Source organism: Limulus polyphemus, unplaced genomic scaffold, assembly GCF_000517525.1.
Source record: "Limulus polyphemus unplaced genomic scaffold, Limulus_polyphemus-2.1.2 Scaffold372, whole genome shotgun sequence".
In the NCBI taxonomy this organism is placed as follows: Eukaryota; Metazoa; Arthropoda; class Merostomata; order Xiphosura; family Limulidae; genus Limulus; species Limulus polyphemus.
This window is the reverse complement of record NW_013665982.1, coordinates 374,376-401,030: the sequence shown is the minus strand read 5'-3', so window position 1 is coordinate 401,030 and position 26,655 is coordinate 374,376. Positions and strand designations below refer to the sequence as shown.

The 26,655-nt window shown below is 31.9% G+C and overlaps 1 protein-coding gene across 2 annotated transcripts in view; it reads right to left on the bottom strand.

Moving 5' to 3' along the window:
* The window catches only part of LOC106457775 (sodium/calcium exchanger 2-like), a 30,127-nt gene extending 5,951 nt beyond the window's left edge, over positions 1-24,176 (bottom strand). The window contains exons 1-11 of one of the 2 annotated variants that reach the window (XM_022383820.1): positions 24,106-24,176; positions 21,888-22,272; positions 16,821-16,947; positions 15,762-15,978; positions 13,332-13,396; positions 11,677-11,844; positions 10,344-10,406; positions 9,219-9,400; positions 5,820-6,055; positions 4,875-5,213; positions 2,113-2,291 (exon numbers count right to left, since the gene is read on the bottom strand). In XM_022383820.1, the coding sequence (XP_022239528.1) occupies positions 2,113-2,291; positions 4,875-5,213; positions 5,820-6,055; positions 9,219-9,400; positions 10,344-10,406; positions 11,677-11,844; positions 13,332-13,396; positions 15,762-15,978; positions 16,821-16,947; positions 21,888-22,231 (1,920 nt within the window). In that variant the 5' untranslated portion in view covers positions 22,232-22,272; positions 24,106-24,176. Of the gene's footprint in view, positions 1-2,112; positions 2,292-4,874; positions 5,214-5,819; positions 6,056-9,218; positions 9,401-10,343; positions 10,407-11,676; positions 11,845-13,331; positions 13,397-15,761; positions 15,979-16,820; positions 16,948-21,887; positions 22,273-24,083 lie in introns of both variants that reach the window. The other variant, XM_022383819.1, reaches the window with a different exon arrangement.
* Positions 24,177-26,655: the final 2,479 nt, after the last annotated feature.

The window sequence follows — 26,655 nt, the reverse complement described above, 5'->3', positions numbered from 1 at the left end:
ATCTCTGAGTAGAAGTAGCATAAGAATGATAATGTAAATGCTTACTTCTATTCAGATACATTATCATTCTTATGCTACTTCTACTCAGAAAAAATGATAAGGTCTCTGAGTAGAAGTAAGCATAAGAATAATAATGTCTCTGAGTAGAAGTAGCATAAGAATGATAATGTCTCTGAGTAGAAGTAGCATAAGAATGATAATGTCTCTGAGTAGAAATAATCTTAAGAATGATAATGTCTCTGAGTAGAAGTAAGCATAGGAATGATAAGGTATCTGAGTAGAAGTAAGCATAAGAATGATAATGTCTCTGAGTAGAAGTAAGCATAAGAATAATAATATCTCTGAGTAGAAGTAAGCATAAAAATGATAATGTCTCTGAGTAGAAGTAGCATAAGAATGATAATGTCTCTGAGTAGAAGTAAGCATAAGAATGATAATGTCTCTGAGTAGAAGTAGCATAAGAATGATAATGTCTCTGAGTAGAATATCTTAAGAATGATAATGTCTCTGAGTAGAAGTAAGCATAAGAATGATAATGTCTCTGAGTAGAAGTAAGCGTAAGAATGATAATGTCTCTGAGTAGAAGTAGCATAAGAATGATAATGTCTCTGAGTAGAAATAATCTTAAGAATGATAATGTCTCTGAGTAGAAGTAAGCATAAGAATGATAATGTCTCTGAGTAGAAGTAAGCATAATAAAATAAATATTGTTTTTCTTTGAGAAAACAAATCAATCATTACATATTAATTTGATGTGAAAGAGAAATATAACTGTTCCGGTAAGTAGTAAGTACCTGGAGAAATAAGAGATTTGGATTTAACTTTAAAAATGTAAATCATTTTAGTTACTAGATTGTTTATATTACGTTATATTTTTATGTTTTACACTTACAATTCTGTCCATTATTTTTTTTAATTATTTGACGTTCTTCATACAGTAAATATTATACATTCTTAAGTGCAGCAACTTCGTTCAATTTTGTTAGTAATTAGAATTTGTTTACGTTTTTAAATAACGTAATGTTGACTGGAGTATGGTGCATATAATTATCAATAGAGTTCATCAGTGAAAATGTATGCTCCTCGTGAAAAGAACTTTGAAAGATTTTCTGTAGTTCACGGTAGTTTTGTTTATTAGTATTAAGTAGTTAGGGCACTTCACTCCCAATGTATGGGTCGCGGGTTCAAATCTCTTCATCAAACATGCTCGCCTTTTCAGCTATTAGGGCATTATAATATGACGGTCAATCCCACTATTCGTTGGTAAAGAGAAGCCCAAGAGTTGGATGGTGTTGATTAGCTGCTTTACCTATAGTCTGTCATTTCAAAATTAGGGACGGATAGCGCAAAGAACTCTTGAGTAGATTTGTGTGAAGTTTAACAAACAAATCTTTTATTAATAATTAGAAGTATTCATAAAAATATCAGGTTATTATCCGAATGACCAACTTTAGTTAAAGACACTTAACGTAAAAGGCTGAAACCTTTAATTATTTGTACTAGACGGATCAGTGGTATCCATCTTAACGAGGCTTACTAACTCAGGCTTAAAGCGTCTTTGATTTCAACACCGTTCAAACTATACTTAACCTAAACTTTTGAATCTCTTTTTTTTTCCTTTACATATCTTGAGTACGTTGTAGCTGAATCAGTTTGTTCGTTGTATTTCTTTACACATGTAGTAATATTATAAACACAACATTCTATGTTGCATTGGGAATGACTTTGATGCTCTGCACTCCAAAATACTAAGCTGTCAAATTTCACATTTTGCTTTGTCTTAGTGCTCGTTTCTTTGGAACAACTTTGTACAACTTTACATAGAGCAATATATTACTCTTAACACGTCTTATTCGGTAACTTATTAAATTCGTCACATTCTAGCTTTTAAGTAATTAATATGTAGCTTAAGAGTTCATCAAAGTTCCAAAATAAGTAAAGAATGGGGTAAGAATCGGCAGAGAATCATAAGAATGGTTGGGATTTGAGACTCGTTGGTATCAAGTTTCGAATTCAGCAAAACATAGTTTAACTTCATTTTCTCCATTAACTTGCCTTCACTTAGGATACACTTATCATGAGTTTCACTTCATAAAAGTTCGTAATGTTTACCTTCCAGCCAAAGGTTAGAAAATGTAGAACATAGTCAATTCGAGTGGCATTTTCCAGATCGCCTCCATTAACGTTAACGGCATCCTTGAGTTGACCAGCCCACGTCTCGGAGTGAAGTTTCAATGAGTCCACGTTAACGTTTGTCAGCACCACCAAGCGGTCCATGATGCTGTTGAAATCTGTACGTAAAGAAATGTGGCCATTATTAATGGTCTAAAGAATAAAGGCGGAATGAAAGAATTAAAATTAAAAATTTTCTGAAAATAAATTACGTCTATAACAGACTGATACTTATAGAAAGGTTAAGTCATGCAGAAAAAAAGAAGCCTGCAATGAAACACTCATCACATTTGGTATGATGGTTAGGGCACTCGACTCGCAATCTGCAGGTCGCGAATTCAAATCCCATCATCGAACATTTTCGCCATTTCAGGCATAGGGGCTTTATAAAGTGACGGTCCATCCCACTATTCGTTGATAAAAGAGTAGGTCAAGAGTTAGCAGTGGGTGGGGTTAACTAGCTGCCTTCTTTCTATCACTTCAAAATGAGGGACGATTAGCGCAGATAGCCCTTGTTTAGCTTTGAGCGAAATTCAACAAAACAAACAAACAATCGGAGATAACATTATAAGCTCCGTTGTTTCACAAAGCAGAATCAAACATGTCAGTTATCGAACATCTATGGTATAACTTTTTTGTAGTTACGTACTGAAAGAAAAACAATATGTCACTCTAAATATCATTACCCAAATCTTTGGAGCTTAGTAAGTATCACATGATATTAGCTTTATAAATATGCTACTTTAAATATCGTTACCAAATATTTGAAGCTGAGTATTTATCACATTATATTAGCTTTATCAATATGTCACTTCAAATATCGTTACCAAATCTTTGGAGCTGAGTAATTATCACATTATATTAGCTTTATCAATATGTCACTTCAAATATCGTTACCAAATCTTTGGAGCTGAGTAATTATCACATTATATTAGCTTTATCAATATGTCACTTTAAATATCGTTACCAAATATTTGGTGTTTAGTACGTATCACATGATATTAGCTTTATTGATAAGCTTCTCAAAAATGGACAGATCAATGATTTTTTTTACGTTTTACTTAGCTGTTCAGTTGCGTATGCGAAACGAGATCAATATTAGAAAAATGATTTTTTAAAATTAAAATTTTTTTTTATTAAATCTTTTTCAACATTTTAAAATTCATTGAAATTCTCTCTGTTTTTGGAGTAATGACTTATTTTCAATGAATACAAAATAATCGTATTTTATTTATGTTATATAAATGCAACTGATTAAACAAAACCTTCCTTATTATAAATGTATTTCCAGACTACCGTCTTTATACATTATTATTTGGTATCGCGCAAGTGGCACAGATACACGGTAATATTTTATCTCTTTGTTTTAGCGCAAGCCTCACAACAGACTATCTGCGCTCTGTTCACCGAGGTGATCTGCTCCCGGATTTAAGAACTGTAAGCCGGGAAACTTACCGCTCACCTATTGAAGGACTAATTTTTAATGTAGGCAGCAAGCTTTGGTCTTAACCATGCAGATCTGTTTGACTTTAAAGAAAACAATGTATCACAAGCATTTAAAATGATTCCTCTGCGTCACAATATCACTACTTGACTGTCCTTGGGTTGAACATGCTATAGTGTGTGGGTGTACGTGAGATGTAGAGAGTCCACTTGTAATGAACTCCTTTTCCAGGATGTTGAATGGATTCTGCCATTTTTACTATTGTATTTCCTGCTCCAGTATTTTCTTGTGCTGTTCATTTATTCATATATATATATATATAGACAGAGAGGTGCGAAAGACTATTAAAACTTAAATATGGATCTTGATGTATTATACATTCTTTCTTTTATCTGTTAAAAATAGCATAATTATTGTGTTTTCTTCCCATATGCACCAAAAGGTGCAAGTGACATGAAAATTGTAATATTATCCCATGATTAATGTAAGAAGTAATAATTCTAATATCTACACAAACGCTTTAGTATCGACCAGTATTATTTTTTAAATTAAAGGTCGCTTCAATATTGACCAATGTTATTTTTTAAATTAAAGGTCGCTTTAATATTGACCAATATTATTTTTTAAATTAAAGGTCGCTTTAATATTGACCAATATTATTTTTGAAATTAAAGGTCGCTTCAATATTGACCAATGTTATTTTTTAAATTAAAGTTCGCTTTAATATTGACCAATATTATTTTTAATAAAATGTAGGATAATGATAATACATTTTGTTACAACATTTTGGAATCTAAATTCTAAACCTTGGAATCGTGTAATGTTTATATTTGTCACGTCTATACTATTAAGCATAAATAAAAGTTTAATAACGTTATATATATTCAATAATCTACTAATACTTTAAGTACTATTGACAGAATAATTCAGTTATCTAATAAGGTAGCTTTATTAACGTTTTTTATGTTTATTCGGTATTGTAATAATCAACAATCTATAAAACTACTGAAGCTAAAAACAACAACAAATGAGTTAGAAAGCAATTCTTCATTTTATTGTAAGTATTTTATTAGTAATATCGCAACATTTGCTTTTCGATAAGAAATGCGATCTTTTTTTTTAATTCGAACTACCGTTTATTTAACATTTAGGACGTCATTGCATAGCTAGAGGGTAATATCGTACTGGGTTTGTCATAACGTAGATAATGTTTTACCTACGTTTTTTAATCATTTGTTAATATATTTTATGTACTTACTATCATCGTTTGTTATTGTCACAGTTGTTCGGTTAACCTGACCGATCAGAGCGCCACCTGACGGCTGAAAGAGCTCTATTTCAAAATGTTCGTCTTTCTCTGGATTAATGTCATCTATGATGTCAATTTCCAAGTTTTTTTCGACCTCCCCATGATCAAAGATCAGTTCACCTTCTCCACCGCGGTAGTCTCGTCCACTGATCGCACTTTTATCAATTGTTCTCCATCTGGTAGAAACAATTCCATCTGCACCGTTTTTTCTGATTACTGGAACATATGCTGTGCCCACATTTTCTTTGACCAGTATACCACGCCTCTTGAACTGCAAAATTCCCGGTTCTGCGTGGGGAAACGTAAAAGATTATTAGTTTTACTGGTATCGTGATAAAAAATTGTAAACGTTGGGTTTATTACACACTGTATTTGAATTTATTTGTATACCTATTAAAAGTATATTTTACAGTGCAATTAGAAAAACGGACACTTTATACATTCAGGAAATGAGTATCTGCTGAAAACTGTGTTTTTAAGACAACAAGGATGTAACGTTTGATGATCCCTCATATACCGTATTCATTAATTGCGAATAATGAGAAATTACAATTCTAAAATGTGGAAATCTGTATCAAAATGAATCTTATTTTCTTCTCAGACGACAGACAGCAACATTATTGTCACGTATTTTCATAGTGTATTCTAAGGAATCTTAATTATAAGAAGCAATTAGATCAAATGCAAGAGAAAATTCCCCATTTTCATTGAAACAAATTATTCCTTACTAACATTAAGAAGTGCACATCTTAATACGATATATTGTTCATTCGAAATATACATTTTAATTTAAAGCTTTACCAGATATTATCAGGAAGAGTACTGCTATATTTATGATGAACAATTAACCAGTTTCTTATAATCGAAGGACGGTGAAGACATTTTATTACTTGCCATCATCATTAAGTATTGTAATTTCCATGACAGAGGTGCGACCTAACGCAACTTCTCCGCTACTTCCTTCATCAAGAGAAAGTTTCAGGAAGAAGGTTTCGTCTGGTTCCCACTGATTATCGTTAATAATCTGAACAAACACTTTTCTCTGTGTCTGCCCTGGTTCAAACGTCAGAATCTCCTTAAGTGCAACGTAATCTTCTTCTGCCTCAGCTGTTCCATCAATTGTTTCTACCCTAGGATGTAACAATGAAAACTTAATTTTTCATAGAGGTTAGTAATTGTTTACTGTAGCTTTTAAAGTGGTTGACAGAGCCTTTAAACGTCACTTTTTTTGCTATTGTGGAATATGATACGAACGGTGAAATTTGTTGTTAGGCACGAAGCTATACAATAGACTATCTATGCTGTTACCACCGCGGGTATCTAAACACGATTTTTAGCGTTATAAATCCTTATACTTACCGATGAGCCATAGGGGGGAGTACTAAATAAATTACTGTCCACCCATCTCACCACAAAGGTTGGTTTAAATATGGTTGATAGGCAAAAGTCTGAAAATAGGATGGGATTTTTATTCTGATCTAAACGCTTGTACAGTTAAGGAAAAGCAAGAATTTAAGCTAAGCTACTCTGTACCAATGTTAAGTTACCCCCTGGTGTGTTTTTCTTGATAACTGAATCTACTGATTGTCAATATACAAGGGATGAATGAACGAATGTCAAATTATGTATCAAATAAGGTGGGGTTATAGAAGTAGATAAAATAGTTTGGCTAGGATTAATATAACAAAGATAAAGAGGTGATGACTAAGACTTATTAATACTTTCAACCTGAGTGGCACTTTATGCGACACGTGGGCTAAACGGCCAGTCCACATTAAAACTAATGACCAGAGAAAGGCAACTACGAGCAGCGTCCATGGCCTATTCTTAGCTGAATATTGGGATTACTAGCACTGTTCATGGCCAGGTGGATAAGGCGCTCGACTCGCAATCTGAGGGTCGTGGGTTCGAATCCCCGTTCCACCAAACATGCTCGCCGTTTCAGCCGTGGGGGCGTTATAATGTGACGGTCAATACCACTATTCGTTGGTAAAAGAGTAGCCCAAGAGTTGGCGGTGGGTGGTGTTGACTAGTTGCCTTCCCTCTAGTCTTACACTGCTAAATTAGGGACGGCTAGAGCAGATAGCCCTCGTGTAGCTTTGCGCGAAATTCAAAAACAAACTAGCACTGTTATAACGTCCTCACAGCTGAAAGTACAGAGCATGTTCAGCGGCTATCACGGCTCGAACCTTCACCCTTACGTTTCGCAACCCAAAACGTTAACTACTAAGCCACACCTATCCCTTGAAATTTTATAAGAAATATTGTAGAACTCATTAAAAAACACGTCGTAGTTAAAGCTGGAACTTTAATGGGAATTCACTAGTTGTTAGTGTCGAAAATTCTTTAAGTAAAGCATAAGTGAATTTTAGACGTGACCGACATTATGTACATATACATATATATATATGTATAATTTTTAGCCGTGATCGACATTATGTACATATACATATATATGTTTAATTTTTTAGCCGTGACTGACAATATGTACATATATATATGTTTGATTTTTAGCCGTGACTGACATTATGTACACGTATTATTATACTGAAAATAACGTATGATAAATGATAAATTTGACCAGTGTATGCCATTGTGTATGTTGTTAAAATCGAAAATGCACTTATTTTAAAGAGGTGCACAAAATACAACAAACATTATATATATTTGTGCATTTAATAAGAAATAGAATTACAAAAACATTAAAGAGATCGAAGAATTTCGCGTAAGATCGGTCCATTCGTGATGTCAGAAAAACACTTAGTTTCAAAAAATCTACTTAACACAAATATAAGATACACTATATAGTGGAGCGGCTGAAGGCTGCAAAAAATAAGTTTGATGGACATGAAAGAGACACTGCTGCATTTGGGCTCATTTGAAAAAAAAAATCCCCTCTTTCCAAATATGCCTGCTGTATAACTGTGAAGTGTGGAAACATTGTTAAAATTTTGGTCAAACTGACCCAACCTGAATGTTTTTGGTTAACATATACTTTTCGAATTATGAGCAAAGGAGAATATATTTTTGTAATCGGCATGGTTCATTTTAATACGTGTGAGTTCAGTTCTGAAATTTAAATAAACTAATGCCACAAAACAAGAACAACCATAGATAGCAAACCCTAAATGTACATAAATAATGATCTAATAAACATTTGTAAGTTAGTCTAAATACTACAGCAGTAAAGACATGATGTTAATGTTCTCTTTCAAAGAAGATTTCTGAATATATCAGTTATGATATACATCATCAAATGATCATAGTGTGTAGATGATTAAAACTCTAACATAACATGCCCATTCTTTTAAAGTTGTGTACAGTTTAAACACATTCTCTGATTGCACTGGTGTTATACCGAAAGACAGTGAACTTTTTTCATAAACTTGCACCACCTTCACACACCACACCAATGTTCAGTCAGTTTGTTAAGCATGGATAGTAACTGGAATTGTAACTTCTGGAGAATATTCCTAGGCGTGTGTTTGCAATTATTAGTGTTCTTATAACTTCATTCATGTCAGATTGCTTTCGCAATAAAAGCTATTCTACAATTGCAGTCTGAAAGAGATAGTCCAAATTTATGTTTTCATGTTAATTATAATTAGTGTTTAATATGATGGAAATCTCACATATGGTAATTTGCAAGTAAACTCAAGAGACAACAGAGATTTTAATTTCTTCTAAAACGGTGCTTTTTTTATAATATTATCTCTTACATAGTGCTTGTATTTTCATAGTACACGTGTTTGTTCTAAAATGTAAATGTTTTAAAGTAATCTTTATATATATTTAAAAATATCTATAACTGACTCAAACAAGGGTTTGTAATCCATGGATGGTCTTTTGTATTGCAATATTTTATTTTAATGTGAAAATTGGACTCGTACGGATTAAAAAAAACATGGTTTATAAATATATATCCTATCTTGCTCATAATTTGAGATAATGGATAAATCTGCCCTTTTTGTGTGTTCACCAAAAAAATTTGTGGAAGGATCATTTTGACCAAAATTTCGATAATGTTTGCACTACTTCACAGTTCTACAGCAAACATATTTGGAAATATAAGACATTTTCCTTTTAGATGAGCCCAAATGTAGCGTATCTTTGCATAAGATTGGAAGTTGCGATTAGACTCACTGAAAGCAGTGTTTATTGTTAGAAAATAACACTGATATGTAATAAAAATGTTTAACTCAAAGTTTAAACTTCATTTTTTCATGAAAGACGGTGTTTTGGTCTTGAGTAAAAATATTCGTTGTGAGTAATATAGTTTTAAAATAATATTACCTGCAAGAAACTTGAGAGGATGTTATTCCGTGCCGTTTAACAGTGACAGCGACTTGGCCTACGTTTTCCATTACAGCACACGTAGAGGCATTGAACTCAATGATGGCCACTTCTTGACGTTCCTCCAAACTCAAAGTCTTCTGAGGGAGACCTTTTTCTTTTTCCAAAATTTGCTGGTAAGCCTGAAATATTATAGTAACCATTAAGATGATTTAATTATAGTATAGAAATACATTAAGCATGTAAGTACCAGCTTTATAAATTAATACACAGTTAAAAGTGCAGTGCCACCCGTGTTAACTTATAGATCACGCCGAATCGCTTTTTAAAGGTCAGTATTTAACTCATTACCTGTTGTTGGTTAATGGGATGATAATAAGTTGGCAAACAACGATTTATAAGCATAACGTAGTGATTCATTATTTTTTTTTTGGGAGGGGGAAGTCATACTACATGTTTTGACTGAACATTGGTCTGTTTTCAGGTATGATGATGGGATGACAAGTAACTTTTTCTAGGACAGTACTCAACTTTATCATCAATGTTGCGTTATGTTTACGTTGATTTTGTATCATTAGTGTCTTATAGTTTAACGCCTATTTTCGTCGAATTCAAGCGTATTATTAGACTCAAACATTTATCGTCCATCTGAAATTATCAGGCAAATTGTCCGCGCAACTTCATTGTGCACATTTTTACTAAATACTTGTAGCAACATTTATATTAAATATATATAACCTTAATTTCTAGCCTATGTAAAAGTTGGTTATTTATTGTATTAGTCAAGATCTAAAGATAATTCATCATACATATCCTTTAGAAAATTATCCCAAATCATGCTGTTTAAATACAACGTTTACTGTTAAATAAAATAAGTGAATTCGTATCGTTAAAACCTCACTATTGTTGTTTACATCAGGTCTATTTGTTGTTACTAACAATAAATTCTCCCGATAGGACAACGGTAAGTTTACAGACTTTGGACGCTAAAAGACGGGGTTCGATTCTCCGCAGTAGAAACAACAGATAGTCCAATGTGGTTTTGTTCATAAGAACAAACAGACACTAAAAGTTTTTATAAGAGTTCAGTATATACATACTAGAAATGCTAATCACTAATAATACCTTGGATTGTGTGGCTTCTTCCTCTTTCAATGCCATCAGTTCGCGCACCATTTCTTCACATTTCTTCATCCAGCAAAGTTGAAATTTGAAATAGAAAACGTCTATTTACCTATATTTAATGTTTTAATGCAATATTGAAAACTGGTAATGAAAATAACTGGTATAAATTATCATGTTTTGTTAATTGTTTGTAACTAGTTAAGTTAGTACTTTAATATTATTAGGGCCGGGTTTGGCCTTATAGTTAATTTGTCGGATTGTGAATCCTAGGATTCATGGTTCGAATCACGTTGCTTCAAAATCACGACATGCACTTGAGGTTGTGAGTGCGTTATAAGAATGACAGCCAAATTGAATTATTCGATTAGAGTAACCTAAGGGTTGGCGGTGGATTCTGTTGACTAGCAATCTTCACTCTAGTCTATATGTTCAACATTGAATAGTGCTTATGTAGCTTTGCTCGAATATTCGAAACAACCAAACTAGTCATCATAAATTGATTTATAATTTATTTGTGAGCATGTGCATTATTCCCTAGGCCTAATTTTCATACTTGGAAAGTTACACCTAACTTTCCACGGTGTTTCATAACTTTTTATGGGCCTGCCTACCAAAACAAATAATATCAGTATGAGTAATTATAACTTGAAGTTTTTAATCATATGTAGTTTAAAATAATTTTGTTTGTCAAAGGGTTCAGAAATGCTCTGTACAACACTGTATCTCCAGACTTGTCATTTTGTCACGATATACTGCATTGTTATATTACGATAAAATACGTTTCCTTTGGAAATTAGTTATGCATTGTATCAAGAGTTGTTGTGTCGGTCCTATTATTTGAAAAAACAATTTACACAGTTTTCTGATATTGTCAGTAAATTATATTAAAAAAGTTTACTATCTTTCGTTATTGTTCCTATACATCAGAATAAGCTGATTTCAAAGGAAACAATAAAGTAGCTAGTATACAATAAACTGATGTATAAGTAAATAGAGAACTGATAGTACATAATAAATTGATGTAATAGGAACAGTAACGAAAGATAGTAAACAATAAGCTGATTTCAAAGGAAACAATAAAGTAGCTAGTATACAATTAACTGATGTATAAGTAAATAAAGAACTGATAGTACATAATAACCCACACAGGAGAAGAATATTTTGCAATATTATTATTTTTAAAGCTTTAGTTACCATATTTTTGTATAAGGACATTTTTGTGGTATATATTGGCATTTAACTTTCTTAAAGGATCCTGTTAGGTTTAATATAGAATACAAACAAAGTAAATTAGAAGCTATTCACGCACTGTATTTTGATAAACGTTTCCTACCTGGCGTATTTTCTCATTAAGTTGGGGTTTAGGCTTTTTTGCTCCTGTTATGGCACGAATCGCTCCAACCCGATACCACATTCGAGAATGTTCTTTCTCTTCCATCAATCTAGCAGCAGCTACAGCAGCTGCATCTTCATCAGTTAGCTCGGGATTTTTACGGACTTCCTAACATTACAAAGATACTCATTATCTTAATACTCTGTTTACTGTTGCGTTATTAACACATTTGTTACTTAAATAATGCTTAAACTGTGGTGTTATTAACACACTTATAACTTAAATAATATTTAAACTGTGGCGTTACTAACACACTTGTTACTTAAATAATGTTTAAACTGGAGTTATTAACACACTTGTAACGTAAATAATGTTTAAACTGTGGCGGTATTAACATACTGGTTACGTAAATAATTTTAAACTGTGGCATTATTTACACACTCGTTATTTAAATAATGTTTAAAATGTGACGTTACTAACACTTTCATTACTTAAACCATGCGTTTAATATGACGCTTCTAACACTAATTACTTTAACCATGCTTTTACTGTGACGTTACTAACGCTCATTACTTAAACCATGCTTTTACTGTGATGTTACTAAGACTCTCATTACTTAAACCATGCTTTTACTGTGATGTTACTAAGACTCCCATTACTTAAACCATGCTTTTACTACAATGTTACAAACACTCGATACTTTAATTCATAATATTTACACAGTCCTTAATATGTTTTCGTTACAAAAACCCAGATTATGTCGGCCAACCGAAGAAGGTCTGATGTCATGTTGTATTACCAAATTTATAAGATTTCAAAAGAAAATAGGCTTGACTTGAGTGAAAACATTGCTTAAGTCACGGACTCATTTAAGCAAGTAATAATATCACAGTAAGAAACATGAAATTTTGAACATCAAAATAAACAAATTATGATACTAAAAATCGTAATCATCGCCTTAAGAAGCAATTAACACATATATAGGAAATGTTGGAGGAGCTTTCATGGATGTTAAGTTTATGGAATCCAGGAATAACAATGTTGTCAAAGACATAGATGACGAAACGATTCTAGAATGGAAAACGTGAATGACTATATAGCCAGATTACGAAGATATCTCGAAGAGCAGTGCATAAAGAGTAAAATTTCATGCTTGAATAAGTGTAAAATGCTTATTAATTGGTTTAGCAGCATACATAACATGTTATATTTCACTGTATCATTTACGTTCAAGTGTAATAAGACGTTCTAAGTTAAATTAGCAGCATATTGTTGCACCACAATGAACAATAGCTAATATTATTTATACTACTTGCGCTATCTTATTAAGATTGAAGTATTGATTAGATGAAAAAATACACTAAAATAAAACGGGTGGGATTGGATTATCGTATATATATATATATAGCCTGTGTATTGTTATACATTCTGAATATTGTTATTTTTTTGAAAATAGGTCAATAATAGGACACAATATTTGAGTTATTGACTAAATATATAGATCGTCTATGAATTGTTACACATGGTTAATATTGTTATAGTTTTGAGAATTGATTCATAAAAGAGCACAGTATTTGAGTTAATCAACTACAAAGTACAAAATACGTGTACCAATAAAGTATCGTATTTTGGAAAATATAACTTGTTAGTCTTACCTTGAGGTACTTAGTCAAACTGTCTTTATCAACATGCCCATCTAGAAAATGCTCTTTCTGTGAGTCTGAAAGAAGCGACGAGTATAGATGAAACAAAATACTTAAACTGGCTGTTTTATTCTACTTTAATACCGTTTTTGGAATATCTATCTTTATAAGCATGAATTAAACGTATTTCTCATGGAATACAAAATATCAATAACAGGCTTCGATAGTACTCCTGAAGTAGGTTTGTCACGGTTTTCTATACAAAAAATATCTTAGGTATTCCTGTATTAAGTTACAGATAAATATAATGTGTTAAATGATCATTGGGCGAAGTCTCTACAAAACTGTGATATGCAAAGCAATTTTTTGTTACTTTTCTTCCGTAGACTTCCAATATTTTTCACTCGATTGTGTAGTTTTAACACTAGTGTGTTAGAATGTGTATACGTTACTTTCGGTGTTTGTATGTTTCTTTTAGAGTAAAGCCACATTGGATTATCTATTATGTCCATAGACTTACCGCTGTCCCACTGGGGGACCATTAGTTTCGACCTAGTTATCTATTCTTCTGGGTCATTCTTTTTTGGTATCGCATGTACTTTCCTGTGGGAAATATTACTATGAAGTAAAATACTATATAAAGAAGAGTAGTGATATCTTCCATTGGCGGATCAGGTGATTTCTTCAAGTTATGTCCTCCTTATTCGCTAATGGAGTGAACAATATTGACGAAGATAGCGTTAGAACTCTGCATTATTTAGATTATTTTCAGGATTTGGCCAAGCCTGCTCTTCGGATTAGAACAACGCTGTTTGGTGTCCTGTGCTCTCGTTAACTTTGAGTTGCGATGTTGTTTAAAAAATATCACCATTTCCTTTGTTTTTACATTGTGATTAGGCTCTTCCTCTAGCTTAGTCAGAGCCAGAATATTCAGATTTACTTCTGAAAAACATTTCCTGACTTTTCTCAAGCTTTGCGGTTATTATTCTTAACTGTACGAGAAAACAGTATATCTGGAAGTACCAAAAATACATACTTGTTTTTATGCTTTGTTTCGTTCTCACATAATTATAACTCTAAAAACTAAATATCCTGATTGTTTTTGCGTTTTTATTTGTTTTATCTTAAAATCTATGTTATTGAATCTGTTGATCAGTATACTGTTAAATCCTTAAATCCTTTAAAGATCTCTGTGAAAATATATGTCCATTTAAAATATTTTCGCTGTAGTATATGGTTCTCCATATATCATTTATTTGTTTGCTTGTTTGTAGTTAAGCATAAAGCTACACAATGAGCTATCTGTTTTCTGCCCACCACTGGTATCGAAACCTGGTTTCTAGCATTGTAAGTCCACAAACATACCGCTATGCCACTGGGGCAATGTCATTTATTTGTCCCAATAAAATGGTTATGAGTTGTTACACAAAATAACCAATGTAACGTTTACATATCTTTTAAACGTTTTTGAATTATTCTACGACCTTAACTACAAAATATTTATAGAACGATTTTAACTATCTTTATAACTGGTTTCATATTGTACTAGTCTGAATGACTTTAAAATAAGTTGTGAATCTTAAACATTATTTTCGTTAAAAGAGAAAATGGTTCTTGTAAAATTGAACAAGAAACAAAGAGGTCTAAACCATTTGTTTAACTACATCGTAACCACCGTATTTTATACCTTATGCACTGTGTAAAATATTATCGCATAAGAATATTTGTCTATAATAAAATTATATAAATCATAAATTAAATATTTTCCAACCTACGTTTACCAGTTATTTTTCCTCACTGATGCGTATAGTGTTTCGTGAATGAACACTGAAAAACAAATGTCTTATTACCATGTTATAATAGCCTGTTGTCTTTCTTGTATGTGACTGTAACATATCACTCCACACACTAAAGATTCGTATTTTATTATTTCTAGAGTGGTGCATGCGCATCTCAAACTCTGATTACTTATATTCTGTTTTATATTAATGTCAAACTGTAAAGTATTCATATGTTCAGAATATCGTTATATTCAAAGCCAGTATCGTGCACATTAAATATCAGTTGTTGGTACAAACGTTTGATGATTTGAAGATATAATTTCGTGAAGCCTGTTAAATCATACAATGTCAACTTAAATATAGTATTTCTAACTTTCTATATTCTGATTAATATATATATATATATAAACATCAAGTTTTCTTAACACATTTAACTGTACTGACAATTAAGTGCAGTAGCACACGTTCAAAATGAACATATAATAATTGTATTTGTTATTTCTATCAGCAAACAAATATACGTATATAGACATGTATAGATTGCCCGTTTCTCTACCATTCAGGTAGTGATTGGCTTGTGAATTTCACATGATCTGTGACATCACAATACCTTCCACAAATCATGGCGTGAGTCGATATAGACATCCTTTACTTGTCATACCTTCTGTGGATTCCAGCTCCAGTTGCTTTTCTCGTTTCATCTTATCCCCCCTGAAGAAGTTTCTGTCTGCAGCGTAAGCAAGCACAACAAGAACAGGGAAATAAAGGAATGTTATCAAAGCTTCCCACAATTCCACTACGTTTGGGGAAACTGCAACCAAGATTATCAACAACCAGATATATGCAAACACTGAAAAAAACGAGGTGATAGCAAATACCTGAAAGATAAAAAAAAGTCAGGACCTAAAGAACAAGTAATTGTACAGAATCTTTTGCACGCAATTTCGTTTGCTACGTTTTGGATGTACATGACGATAATCACAAAAAGTGTTCTCTTTCAAGAGTAAATAAGACCAAAAAAATATTTTTATTTCTTCCTTTTGATGTTCAATGTCATGCTGTGTTGTAGCCTACAGAGTGGATAATTCTTCTCGTGCTTCATGGCATGTGCACGTTTTACTGACGTCACGACAGTACAAATTGCAACGTTAGGCGTCCTTTATGTGATGTCGTTTTAGTTCTATTGATTGACAGACAACACACTAATGTATAGTGATGCGAGTGGTTACAACAGGTGATCCATCCAGGCGGCCTTCGACCCCCTTTTGGGGAAATAATTAACTATAACAAGCTGATTAATAATTGCGCTACATTTAAAGGTTTTTAGAGTTTTCTATCTTAATAAGCCTCACATGTAAGTACTTAGCTCTACTAGTAGTGCTGTGAAATGTTTCTTTCCCTTGTATAATTCTTCTAAACCACATCGCAATCATAAAGTTATTTGGTTCGGTTTTGAGATCTTAACTACACATCTGATATCTCGTTAAATAGAAGTGATCGTAAATTTTCCATTTATTACTTTTCTGTTTGGTAAAAATTTACTAAAATTAGAATACTCGGCAACCGTGTTCTGATATTGGGGTATATATGGTTATTCTTTGGTGTGAAAAGAGATATCCTGTTATTTGATGTGAAATGAGATATCCTGTTCTTTGCAGTGCTATATTTTCTGAAATATTATAAAAAATCTAGGTCTTCCAAATATTAGTTTCTTTTGTACCTTTATGAGACGAATTCTGCGAGTTTCCTGAGAAGGCAGAGAAATGATACAGACAGCTGATATCACCAGTAAGTTAAAGGCTGCAGATCCTACTATGGTACCAGGACCCAGCTCTCCAGATTTAAACCTTGAAGAAAAAAAGTAATCTTGATAAATGTGCTGAACTTTTTCGCACACAAAAATAATTGTTAGATATGAGATTTAGACCAAGCAGTTATTACATAAGTTATAATTTCAAGAAACAGTTCTAATAAGTAAACCACGAAAACCATATTAGCAATTATATAAAAATAATCCTATGAAATTAGTTGTCACGTTCTTGTGGTTTATCCATTCAAAAGTATTTCCTTGTAATGGTATACAGTGTAGGGCGTAAAAGCAATAACTATATTTCTTAATAGCTAATCTTAAGATAGAGGATTACAAATGGAAATTAAAAGAAAACAACCGAAAGCACATTGATACATTATGCATCAGTTGTTCTAAGAGCCTAAGGGGAATTGTTCTGCGTTCATGTTTATTGTGGATTTTGGATATGGAATTATATTTCAATTTCATCTCAAACAAACAGGAGTAATCATGTCATGGTTTGTAGGACACTCATCAATAATACTTTAATTTAGATAATGAATTCTGTGAGCGATTAGTTTAGATTTACTCGGTGCTGTTAGTCATTTTTAATAAGTTCATATAGTTGATAAAATAATACTTCCTCACATATATTCGGTTTTTAAATACTGCTTAAAAATTTCGTATAATAATTTATAAAGGCTCTCCTCGAAAAACTTAAAATGACTTTATTAAGCCATACAAACAATATAAGCAGCTTTCATATTTCTCAGTAACACAAAAAACAAGGTTGAGGCAGTAATTTGTAATTAAGAGAAATTAAAAGGAAGTCAACTTGGAACAAACAAACTTCTGATTCTGTTCGTTCTTTTTTCTACGTTATTTTTTGTTCAGATTGACAAGTAAAACGGGAATTCAACCTGGAACAAACAAGCTTCTGATGGTGTTCGCTCTTTTTCTACTTTATTTCTTGTTCAGATTGACAAGTTAGACAGGAATTCAACCTGGAACAAACAAGCTTCTGATGGTGTTCGTTCTTTTTTCTACTTTATTCCTTGTTCAGATTGACAAGTAAGGATTCTCTTGTTTCGTAAAATTATTGTAATTGCTAGTATGAAAGTCTCGATTCTATTAGTTAGATTGTTCTACGTAATTACGCTAGTTTATTATCAAAACATTATCCTGAAGCTATATCTAAGAGTTGCAGAGTTAATTTGATTCCGCGCCTTTTTACGTATGGTTACTTATTTTTGGATAATTACAAAATAGGGCAGTAATGTATTATGTTACACATATATGTGTGTGTGTGTGTCTATAAATACAAAGACTGGTTCGATTGTGGTGTTCTTTCAATTACCAGCACGCTGATCTTCTCTGCCTGAAAAATTAGCTTCACCACATGCTAACATACTCTCGGATATACGTCACTATTTCTACTGAAAATGTTAGAGGAGATCCTGACCTTTACACGATTCTCGTAATGCCCAGCTCACTATCGTAGTTTATTTCGTGGCCATTACTAAGCTCTTTGTTATAGTTTTGAATCATGAAAATGTTAACAGACCACTCGATCTTTGCTGTAGTAATTCAATCAGATCTATGTTTTAATCAACGTAACTCCATCAGTCATGGGCGAGCGAAAAGAATAATTGAAGATACAAAAATGAGATACAGATGAAAATGCCGAAGAGAGAGCGATAGGGAATCTACTAGAATCAGAATAATATAAGTCAGAGCTCAGTGTGACCACAACATGAACATAGGTAAAAATTTGGATTTCTGATTACATTGCTACACGTTTCAAGAAAGTGTGCTATTATTATTAAGTTTTCTAATATAATACTTATAATTATAGCTCTGTTTTTTTTTACACTTATTCTTCTATTTCTCCTTACTTGCTCAGTTAACCTCTACTTTATCAATTCTTTATCGTTCTTACTGTTTTCATTTGGTATAAATCTGTTCATCATCGATATTCTATTTATTTTCTGTCTACCTCATAGTCTTCTACTTCAAATTCGTTCTTCTACATTTCAATGTTTTATCATTGCTAAGCTATAATTTGTTTTGTATTTTTATCCTCTCTTTTATTTTATTTCACTTGATTTACATAATTTTACCTCTATTTTACACACCCAAAGCTTTGCCACTTTCTCCTTTTTCTCGTTGTTTCTTATTATTACTGTATCCTGCCCTCAACGATATTTTCTTCTTTTTGGTATATAATCTTAAAAGTGTAATAATTTTCTATTTTGAACATTATTAGATTTATTTATACTTTCAGATTCATTACTACTTTGTTTTTTCAGTTGTTCTAGTTTTTTTATACTTCTTTTAGTCTGTTAGTCTTCCACCTAAGTATTGTTCTCACTCTTTTCTATGATTCTTCTTATCCCATTTTCTTTTACTTTGCATCATTTTTTTTACTTTTTGAGTCTTCTAGCTTTTATTCAGTAGAATTTTTTCTAAATCCAGTAACTTTTTGTTCTAATCTCTTTTCCCATTGGTCAACAATACTTTTCGTTCTAATCTTTTTTCCCATTGGTCAACAATTCTAATGTTTGAAAAGTTTTTTTTTGGTGTACAAAATTTGAAGATAGCTTTTATATGCGGAAACATCTGTTAGCTGAGTTCTTGCACAGATCTTAAAATATAACGTTGATGAACGGAAACATCGGCACATGTAGATAGATATGTAGATCTTGAAAGTCGAGTTGTTCAAAACTTGAAAATAGCGTTGATAACTGGACCAATTGTTGGCTGAGATATTGCAAAGGAAATATCTACTGAAGTTTTTCGCCAGACACTAATCATAGCTGAACCGTCTGGAAAATGATCTATAGGAAATAGTACAGATTATAAAATGAGTCAGATGAACGTTGGCCGGTAAGGCAATCACTGATTGGCATATCCATAAGCCAATCAGGAAATGTCACAGACCTACTGAAGGATGTGTAGATTGTATAGGAATTGTTTTTGGCGGCAAAGGACATCGGGCTCTAGTTATATGTTCCAAATCTAAACTAGATTTCGAATTGAAGACAATTATAACTATTTTGCTAGAAAACGGGTATCCAGAAAACGTCATCAATCAAATTACTTCAAGGAAAATTGCGAGCTTCACAACTGACCCAAAATTCGGTCCCAACAAGTGCCCTGTTTACCTAAAACTACTATGGATGGGTAACATTTCAACAACATATGAAAAACAATTGAAAAAGGCCATTACTAAATGTTTTCCTGCAGTGAACCCCTACTGTGCTTATTCTACACGTAAGCTGTTGCCTGCAACACACAAAGATGCGATACCTACCACACAGAAAAGCATGGTTATTTATGAATTCTCGTGCCACTGCGAATGTCTGTACGTAGGTCGCACTTCACAAATATTTCAGGATAGAATTAAACAACATGTACCCACATCCATAAGAAATAAGAGTGTGAAAGAAAATAATTTACCCTGTTGCTTCTGTAAAACAAAAGTTCTACCACCATAATGTGACTCAGCGATTGGCCAGCATTTACTAGTGAACCCGACTTGTGTTGACAACTACACGGATAGCAGGTTTAAAACTATTGCAAATGGTCTGTCGACCTTTCATCTCTATATTTTGGAAGCTACGTTTATTAAAACACATAAACCTGTGTTATGCCGCCAAAACGAATTCATACACAATCTACACATCCTTCAGTAGGTCTGTGACATTTCCTGATTGGTGTAAGGACATGCCAATCAGTGATTGCCTTACCGGCCAACGTTCATCTGGCTCATTTTATAAGCTGTACTATTTCCTATAGATCATTTTCCAGACGGTTCAGCTATGAATAGTGTCTGGCGAAAAACTTCAGCAGATATTTCCTTTGCAACATCTCAGCCAACAATTGGTCCAATTATCAACGCTATTTTCAAATTTTGAACAACTCGACTTTCAAGATCTACATATCTACATGTGCCGATGTTTATCAACGTTATATTTTAAGATCTGTGAACGAATTCATCTCATCAGATGTTTCCGCATATAAAAGCTATCTTCAAATTCTAGTGTTCTTATTATTTTATTTATTTTTTTACTATTTTATTAGTATTCCTAATAATACATTCCCTTATTTACTACCTTTCACCACTAACATTTTCCTTTCTTTTAATTATTGTGAGATAACTTTTTCCACGTTGGTGTTTTCTCATTATTTCATTTTTTGACTGAATCTATTTCCAGTACAATTCCAAAATGATTTATTCATTTCACTATTAAATTAAATATCAGTCATATGCAAGTATATGAGACTAGGAATAATAATCCAGGAAAGTTAGATATCATCGGGAGGAAAGGGAATAATATACTATTTACCTGGAAGACACATTAAGTTTGGAACATGCACAAATAATCATCGTCTAAATAGCGGAGTAAAGTTTAACCTGGATAAAGATTCTATCTTCTGAGCTTAAAATACTTTGTGGTGGAAGTATCTAAAAAATAATGTAAATTCTAAAACAGTAATTAAAATCATGTATAGCGTATCAGATTGAAACCATTATGTTCCAACGTAACTCAAATATAAAGTTATTCATTTTGATCTAGGAGTTACTTCAAGACTACAAAAAAAAAATGCTTTAATACTTTGAGTACAAAATCACAGCCGGTCAGATCTTTCGCTTTTCTTTTTTTAGAAACTTAATGTTATACTCTTGTTATATACAGTCAGGTATGGACTACAAGTGGGAAACAATCACATCATTTCATTACAATTATGTACATATAAAATTATGATTTGATAGTAATTTTATGCATTTTTTTTTACAAGATTCAACGAATTGGTCCTGTAACTTGGAATAACTATAGTCTAGTTTAGTGTAATGAATTTTTGGAATTCAACCAACATTGTTCTCATCAATTTATATTGTTTTTTCTACTTCGGTGGTACGATGTTAGGGCAAGTTTTTGACAAATTGTCTGCGATGTTCTATCTACGATTAATAATAAAAAAAGAGATTCTTACCCATTACCGACAATCTCGATAATCGATAACAAGATCTCTGGTGCACTGGATCCTAAAGCCATAAGAGTAAGATTGGCAACAGTGTCGTTCCACACTCGGATTTCAATCACTTCTGGCTCAGTACTTGTTGTAGAAGAAAGTACCAGTTTCCTGGTCTTGCTGGTTATCTTTTCAATGGCACACATAAAAATGTCTGCAATGATAGCAACGCCTAGGAAACAGTAAATAAGTCCTGTAAAGTAGAGAAAGGCGCGGGCTTCACGAGACCAAGTAAATTCATTGATCAGAGGCAGGAAAAGCCCTTTGTCTGAACAGCTGTAATTCCATAACGTTCCCTCCGACATCTTTGACGAATTTTCTCTTTCGAAAACGAATAACTTCTCAACTAAAGATAAAATTTGTTTCAATATAGAAAATTTCTGCGGAATCTTGCAAGCGGTTTTTATGATATGCTATATTCGCCAATCATATACCTCTGAACTTCGAGAGATAAAAATTATTTTATACATTCCTAAATTATAGAATAATCGTTTACGTAAGTTATACAACGATAAATATTACGACAAACTAAAGAATATAAGTTACTTATACTATAAGGTTAATAGTATATAGAATATTAAACTTTAATAATTTATAAATGAAGTACAGAGCTTACCTTTCACCCGGGGTCGAATTGTTGATCATAAATGTATTTAATTGTAACGTTAGAAAGGGGTGCGTGTTTTGAGTGATACAAACATACTGAAATCATGAAATATTATGATAAAGTTTTCACAAATCAAAACTATTTGCTTCTGAAAGAGATATTTGACCTGTTTAGTGCAAAGTCTAGAAAAATAAAGTGGAACTTCATAATGATTTAATGTTCATAACTTTCCCGCCAACTTTCTTATTTAAATTAGATTGTTATGGCCTTCTAACTAGGGAATATCTGTGTAATGTACAATTTTCAATAAGTGAATAGGCTTCTTGTCTTAATTATTATATAGTTTATGATAGAAAAAAATAGGCATTGATCTGTAAGTCAACTATAAAATTAGCACACAAGTTTCCGAGAGGTAAAAACAGGTTAAAGAATATCGCAGTAAGTCAACTATAAAATTAGCACACAAGTTTCCGAGAGGTAAAAACAGGTCAAAGGATATCGCTGCAGATACTTTTACTTAAACGTATTATTAGTTTTCTTTCCCGAAAAGCATTTCAAATACTGTATTGTCTACCAGTCTGCTGGTACTGACATTAGTTCAACTGCGCCATGGCAACAAAGCTATTAGTTCAAACAGAAGCTAATTAATGGTTTTGAGATACACTATGATGTAGTGCCATTTTCGCGTTTCGTATTTGTCGTTAATAGAGTATAGTTAACGTTTTAGGTAGCTTTGGAAGATGTAAATAAATCAGGAAATTACAGTAACACCCTCTTAACTTTGAAAGTAATTAATTTGTTAATCCTAATTTGGGTGTCGGAGATACTGCGAGGCACTGAGCTGATGAATTAAAGCATTTGGTCTTTAGAAGTTTTGTTCTATGACATTTAATACACTTTTCATTAGACAGTTATGTTAAAACAGTTACATTACTTACAGGGTTATTTCTGATATATATGCATGTATCTTTCTTTGATCAGAAGTAATTGATATACACATCGAACGCTATTTTAATTATAGATATAGTGTTAATATTTCACGAATTAACAGAAGATGTATAAAAATGCAGGATATCTTTAAATGTATGCGTTAATTATTAATTAACATTACATTTCGTTAACACTTTTAAACAAAAACGATAATGTATTTTAAAGTATAACGGTCACTATCAGCAACGTCTTCAGTAACAAGCAATTAGTGGTTACGGGAAAATTAGGAGATCAGCGACTCCTGGTGGTATGTTGATTTGCATCATGCAGGTACGGTAACGTAAACAAGAAACGTAGGTTCTGTTGGTACAGGTGTCTTAAATGTATCTGATCATTTTCAAAGAACTTAATGGTTTACTATGCTACACTGAAACGGTTGTAAAATTGAACCTTAGGTTACGTTGGTACAGGTGTCTTAAATATATATCTGATCATTTTTAAAAGTGAGAGTGGCTTACTTTTCTATAACGGTTACAAAATTCTCATGTAACTGTTCCTGGAACACACACAAGAAACGGTAAAGTTATACGGAATTTTTTGAAAAACGCACAACCACTCACCTTACAGAAATTATACGGTTACCTGCATCGTATTTCTCTTCCGTCTACAGAGGAGTTCTGCACGAACACAACTGTAGTGTTCAAAATGATATTTCCGTACACGTAGAAAATACATGCCAATAAGGCCTATTCCCAGGTGCGAGCTCTTCCAGGCACGCTCTCTATACCTCTATCTCCGTAAGCCACCTGGATTCGTTATGATAAACCAGTCCATGGTCTCTATGTGGAGATCGTGTAGAATAGACACCGTTTTCGTGTCGAATATTCATAAAACTCTGAGTTTATAAATGTCTTTACAGGACGAATTATTTTTTATTATAATATATATAAATATACAAAATTGTTACTGTAAAAACACAAGATGCACACTAGCGTATAAATAACCGTACAAGAAGAAGTATAATTCAGTATAATATACATGTACATAAAACTGTTACTGTAAAAACACAGGATACGCACCAGGGTTTAAATGACAAAGTACCTTTCTTTACGATACACGTAACTGTTGGTGTAAAAACACAAGATACGCACCAAGGTTTAAATGACGAAGTACCTTTCTTTACGATACACGTAACTGTTGGTGTAAAAACACAAGATACGCACTAGAGTATAAACAACCTTACAGGACGAAGAATATTTCATTATAATGCATATATATATATATACGTACACACACAAAACTATTACTGCAAAAACACGAGTTACGCAGTAAGGTATAAGCAATCTTAGAAGATAAAGTAGCTTTCATTAAGAATGTTAATTGTATATACAGTCAATATGTATATATGTAAAACATAAACAGATGAAAAAATAAGCACACTTTATTACCGATGTTTTTTAATATAAAGAAGAGTATTATGTTGATGAAGAAAAGTCATAATATGTAATATATTAGATATTACTAACTGACAAAAGTATCATAATATTTTTGATTCAATATAGAAATAACTAAGTAAATCAGAACTTTAATAGATAATTTTTAAAACAAACCTTAAACACTATATTTCTTTTATATTATTTGGTATTACGTTATATATTTTTACCCCTATATAAGTTATTGAACATTGACCCATTTTAAAAGGTGGTAAATCCGCATTAATTCTTGTATCATGATAAAAAAATGTTCTTGATATTTTCAATGATATTTATCATAAACATAAAATTCCAACCAATTATACATTTTACCTGTTATTTCAATTGAGTATATGCTTAACAATAACTTATGAATTATACAGTCAAATGCTTTAGATAAGTTTAAAAACACTGCTATGGCAAATTCGCTTTTCTCCATTTCATCAATAATACTTTCACATAAAATTTGAATAGCTTGTTGTGTTGATTTGCCTTTTTGAAAACCATACTGATATTCAGTCAATAAATCAAATTTATCAATATAATCCCAAAGTCTACTGTAAATTAATTAAAAATATTTTTGACAAGATGCTTAATATAGTTATTTGTCTATAAGTAATAATTTGTCTTGTATCCTCCTGTTCTAATATTGGTATTAGTTTTGCCTTTTTCAAAGAATCTAGAAATACTTTTTTCTATATTAAATTAAATATGTATTACAATAACACAGTAATAGACGTAATGATTGTTTTTATAACTACTAAATAGATAATGTCCAACCCAACTGCTTTAGTATTTTTAAATTGTTTACAATATCAATTAGTTTACTAGCGGTTATTGGTTTCACAAATATATATATATATATATGGTCAAATTATCTTTTGGCTTATCAGAATTGTATTTATTATCATCGTGATTAAGATGTTTCCCCAATTTCTATACTCAATTAGAAAAACAAAACATTAAATGCATTTGCTTTGCTTAACGAATGTTTTATTGTAACATTATCAGCTATTATATCACAAATAGGCTATTTCGTTGATGGTTTATTTAATAATAAATTATTATTATTTATACATTTCCATTTACTTTTTGCATCATTATATGAAAGTAAGATACCATCATAATAACTTTTCTTGGTATTTTTAATATAACCATATAATTTATTTATAAACACAATATACTTATTTCTATCATCATAATTAACCAGGTAATTTAGCTTCAGAAGCTAATTTATTTTTTACTCGTATTTTTTTTTTATAAAATTGTTTACCCAAAGTATATTTTTATTAAATTTAATATCTTTCTTCGATGTCACATTCTTTGTTACTACAGACAGACAGCTATTGTAATAACCAAAGAAAACTTTCAAAAATATTCAGAATCTTCACTTACATCATGCATATCCAAAAAAATATCCCAATTAATTACACTTAGATTATGGCAAAATGTATTTATATTAATGTCATTCATTTTTCTATAAGTTATTTGTTTTCTATCGGGGATATTAAAATAATTAATAAAATAAAAAAAGGATAATGATCAGTAATAAATGAACATGCAACTTCCATTCCAACCATTTCAAAATTAGAGACAGCATAATCAATTAATGTATTGTGTTTTTTTCTCTTACTCTTGTTGTCAAATTAAAATTGGTTATATTGTTACTTTGATTACAATAAACTAAAACATACAGACCAATAATGCTTTCCATGGTCAT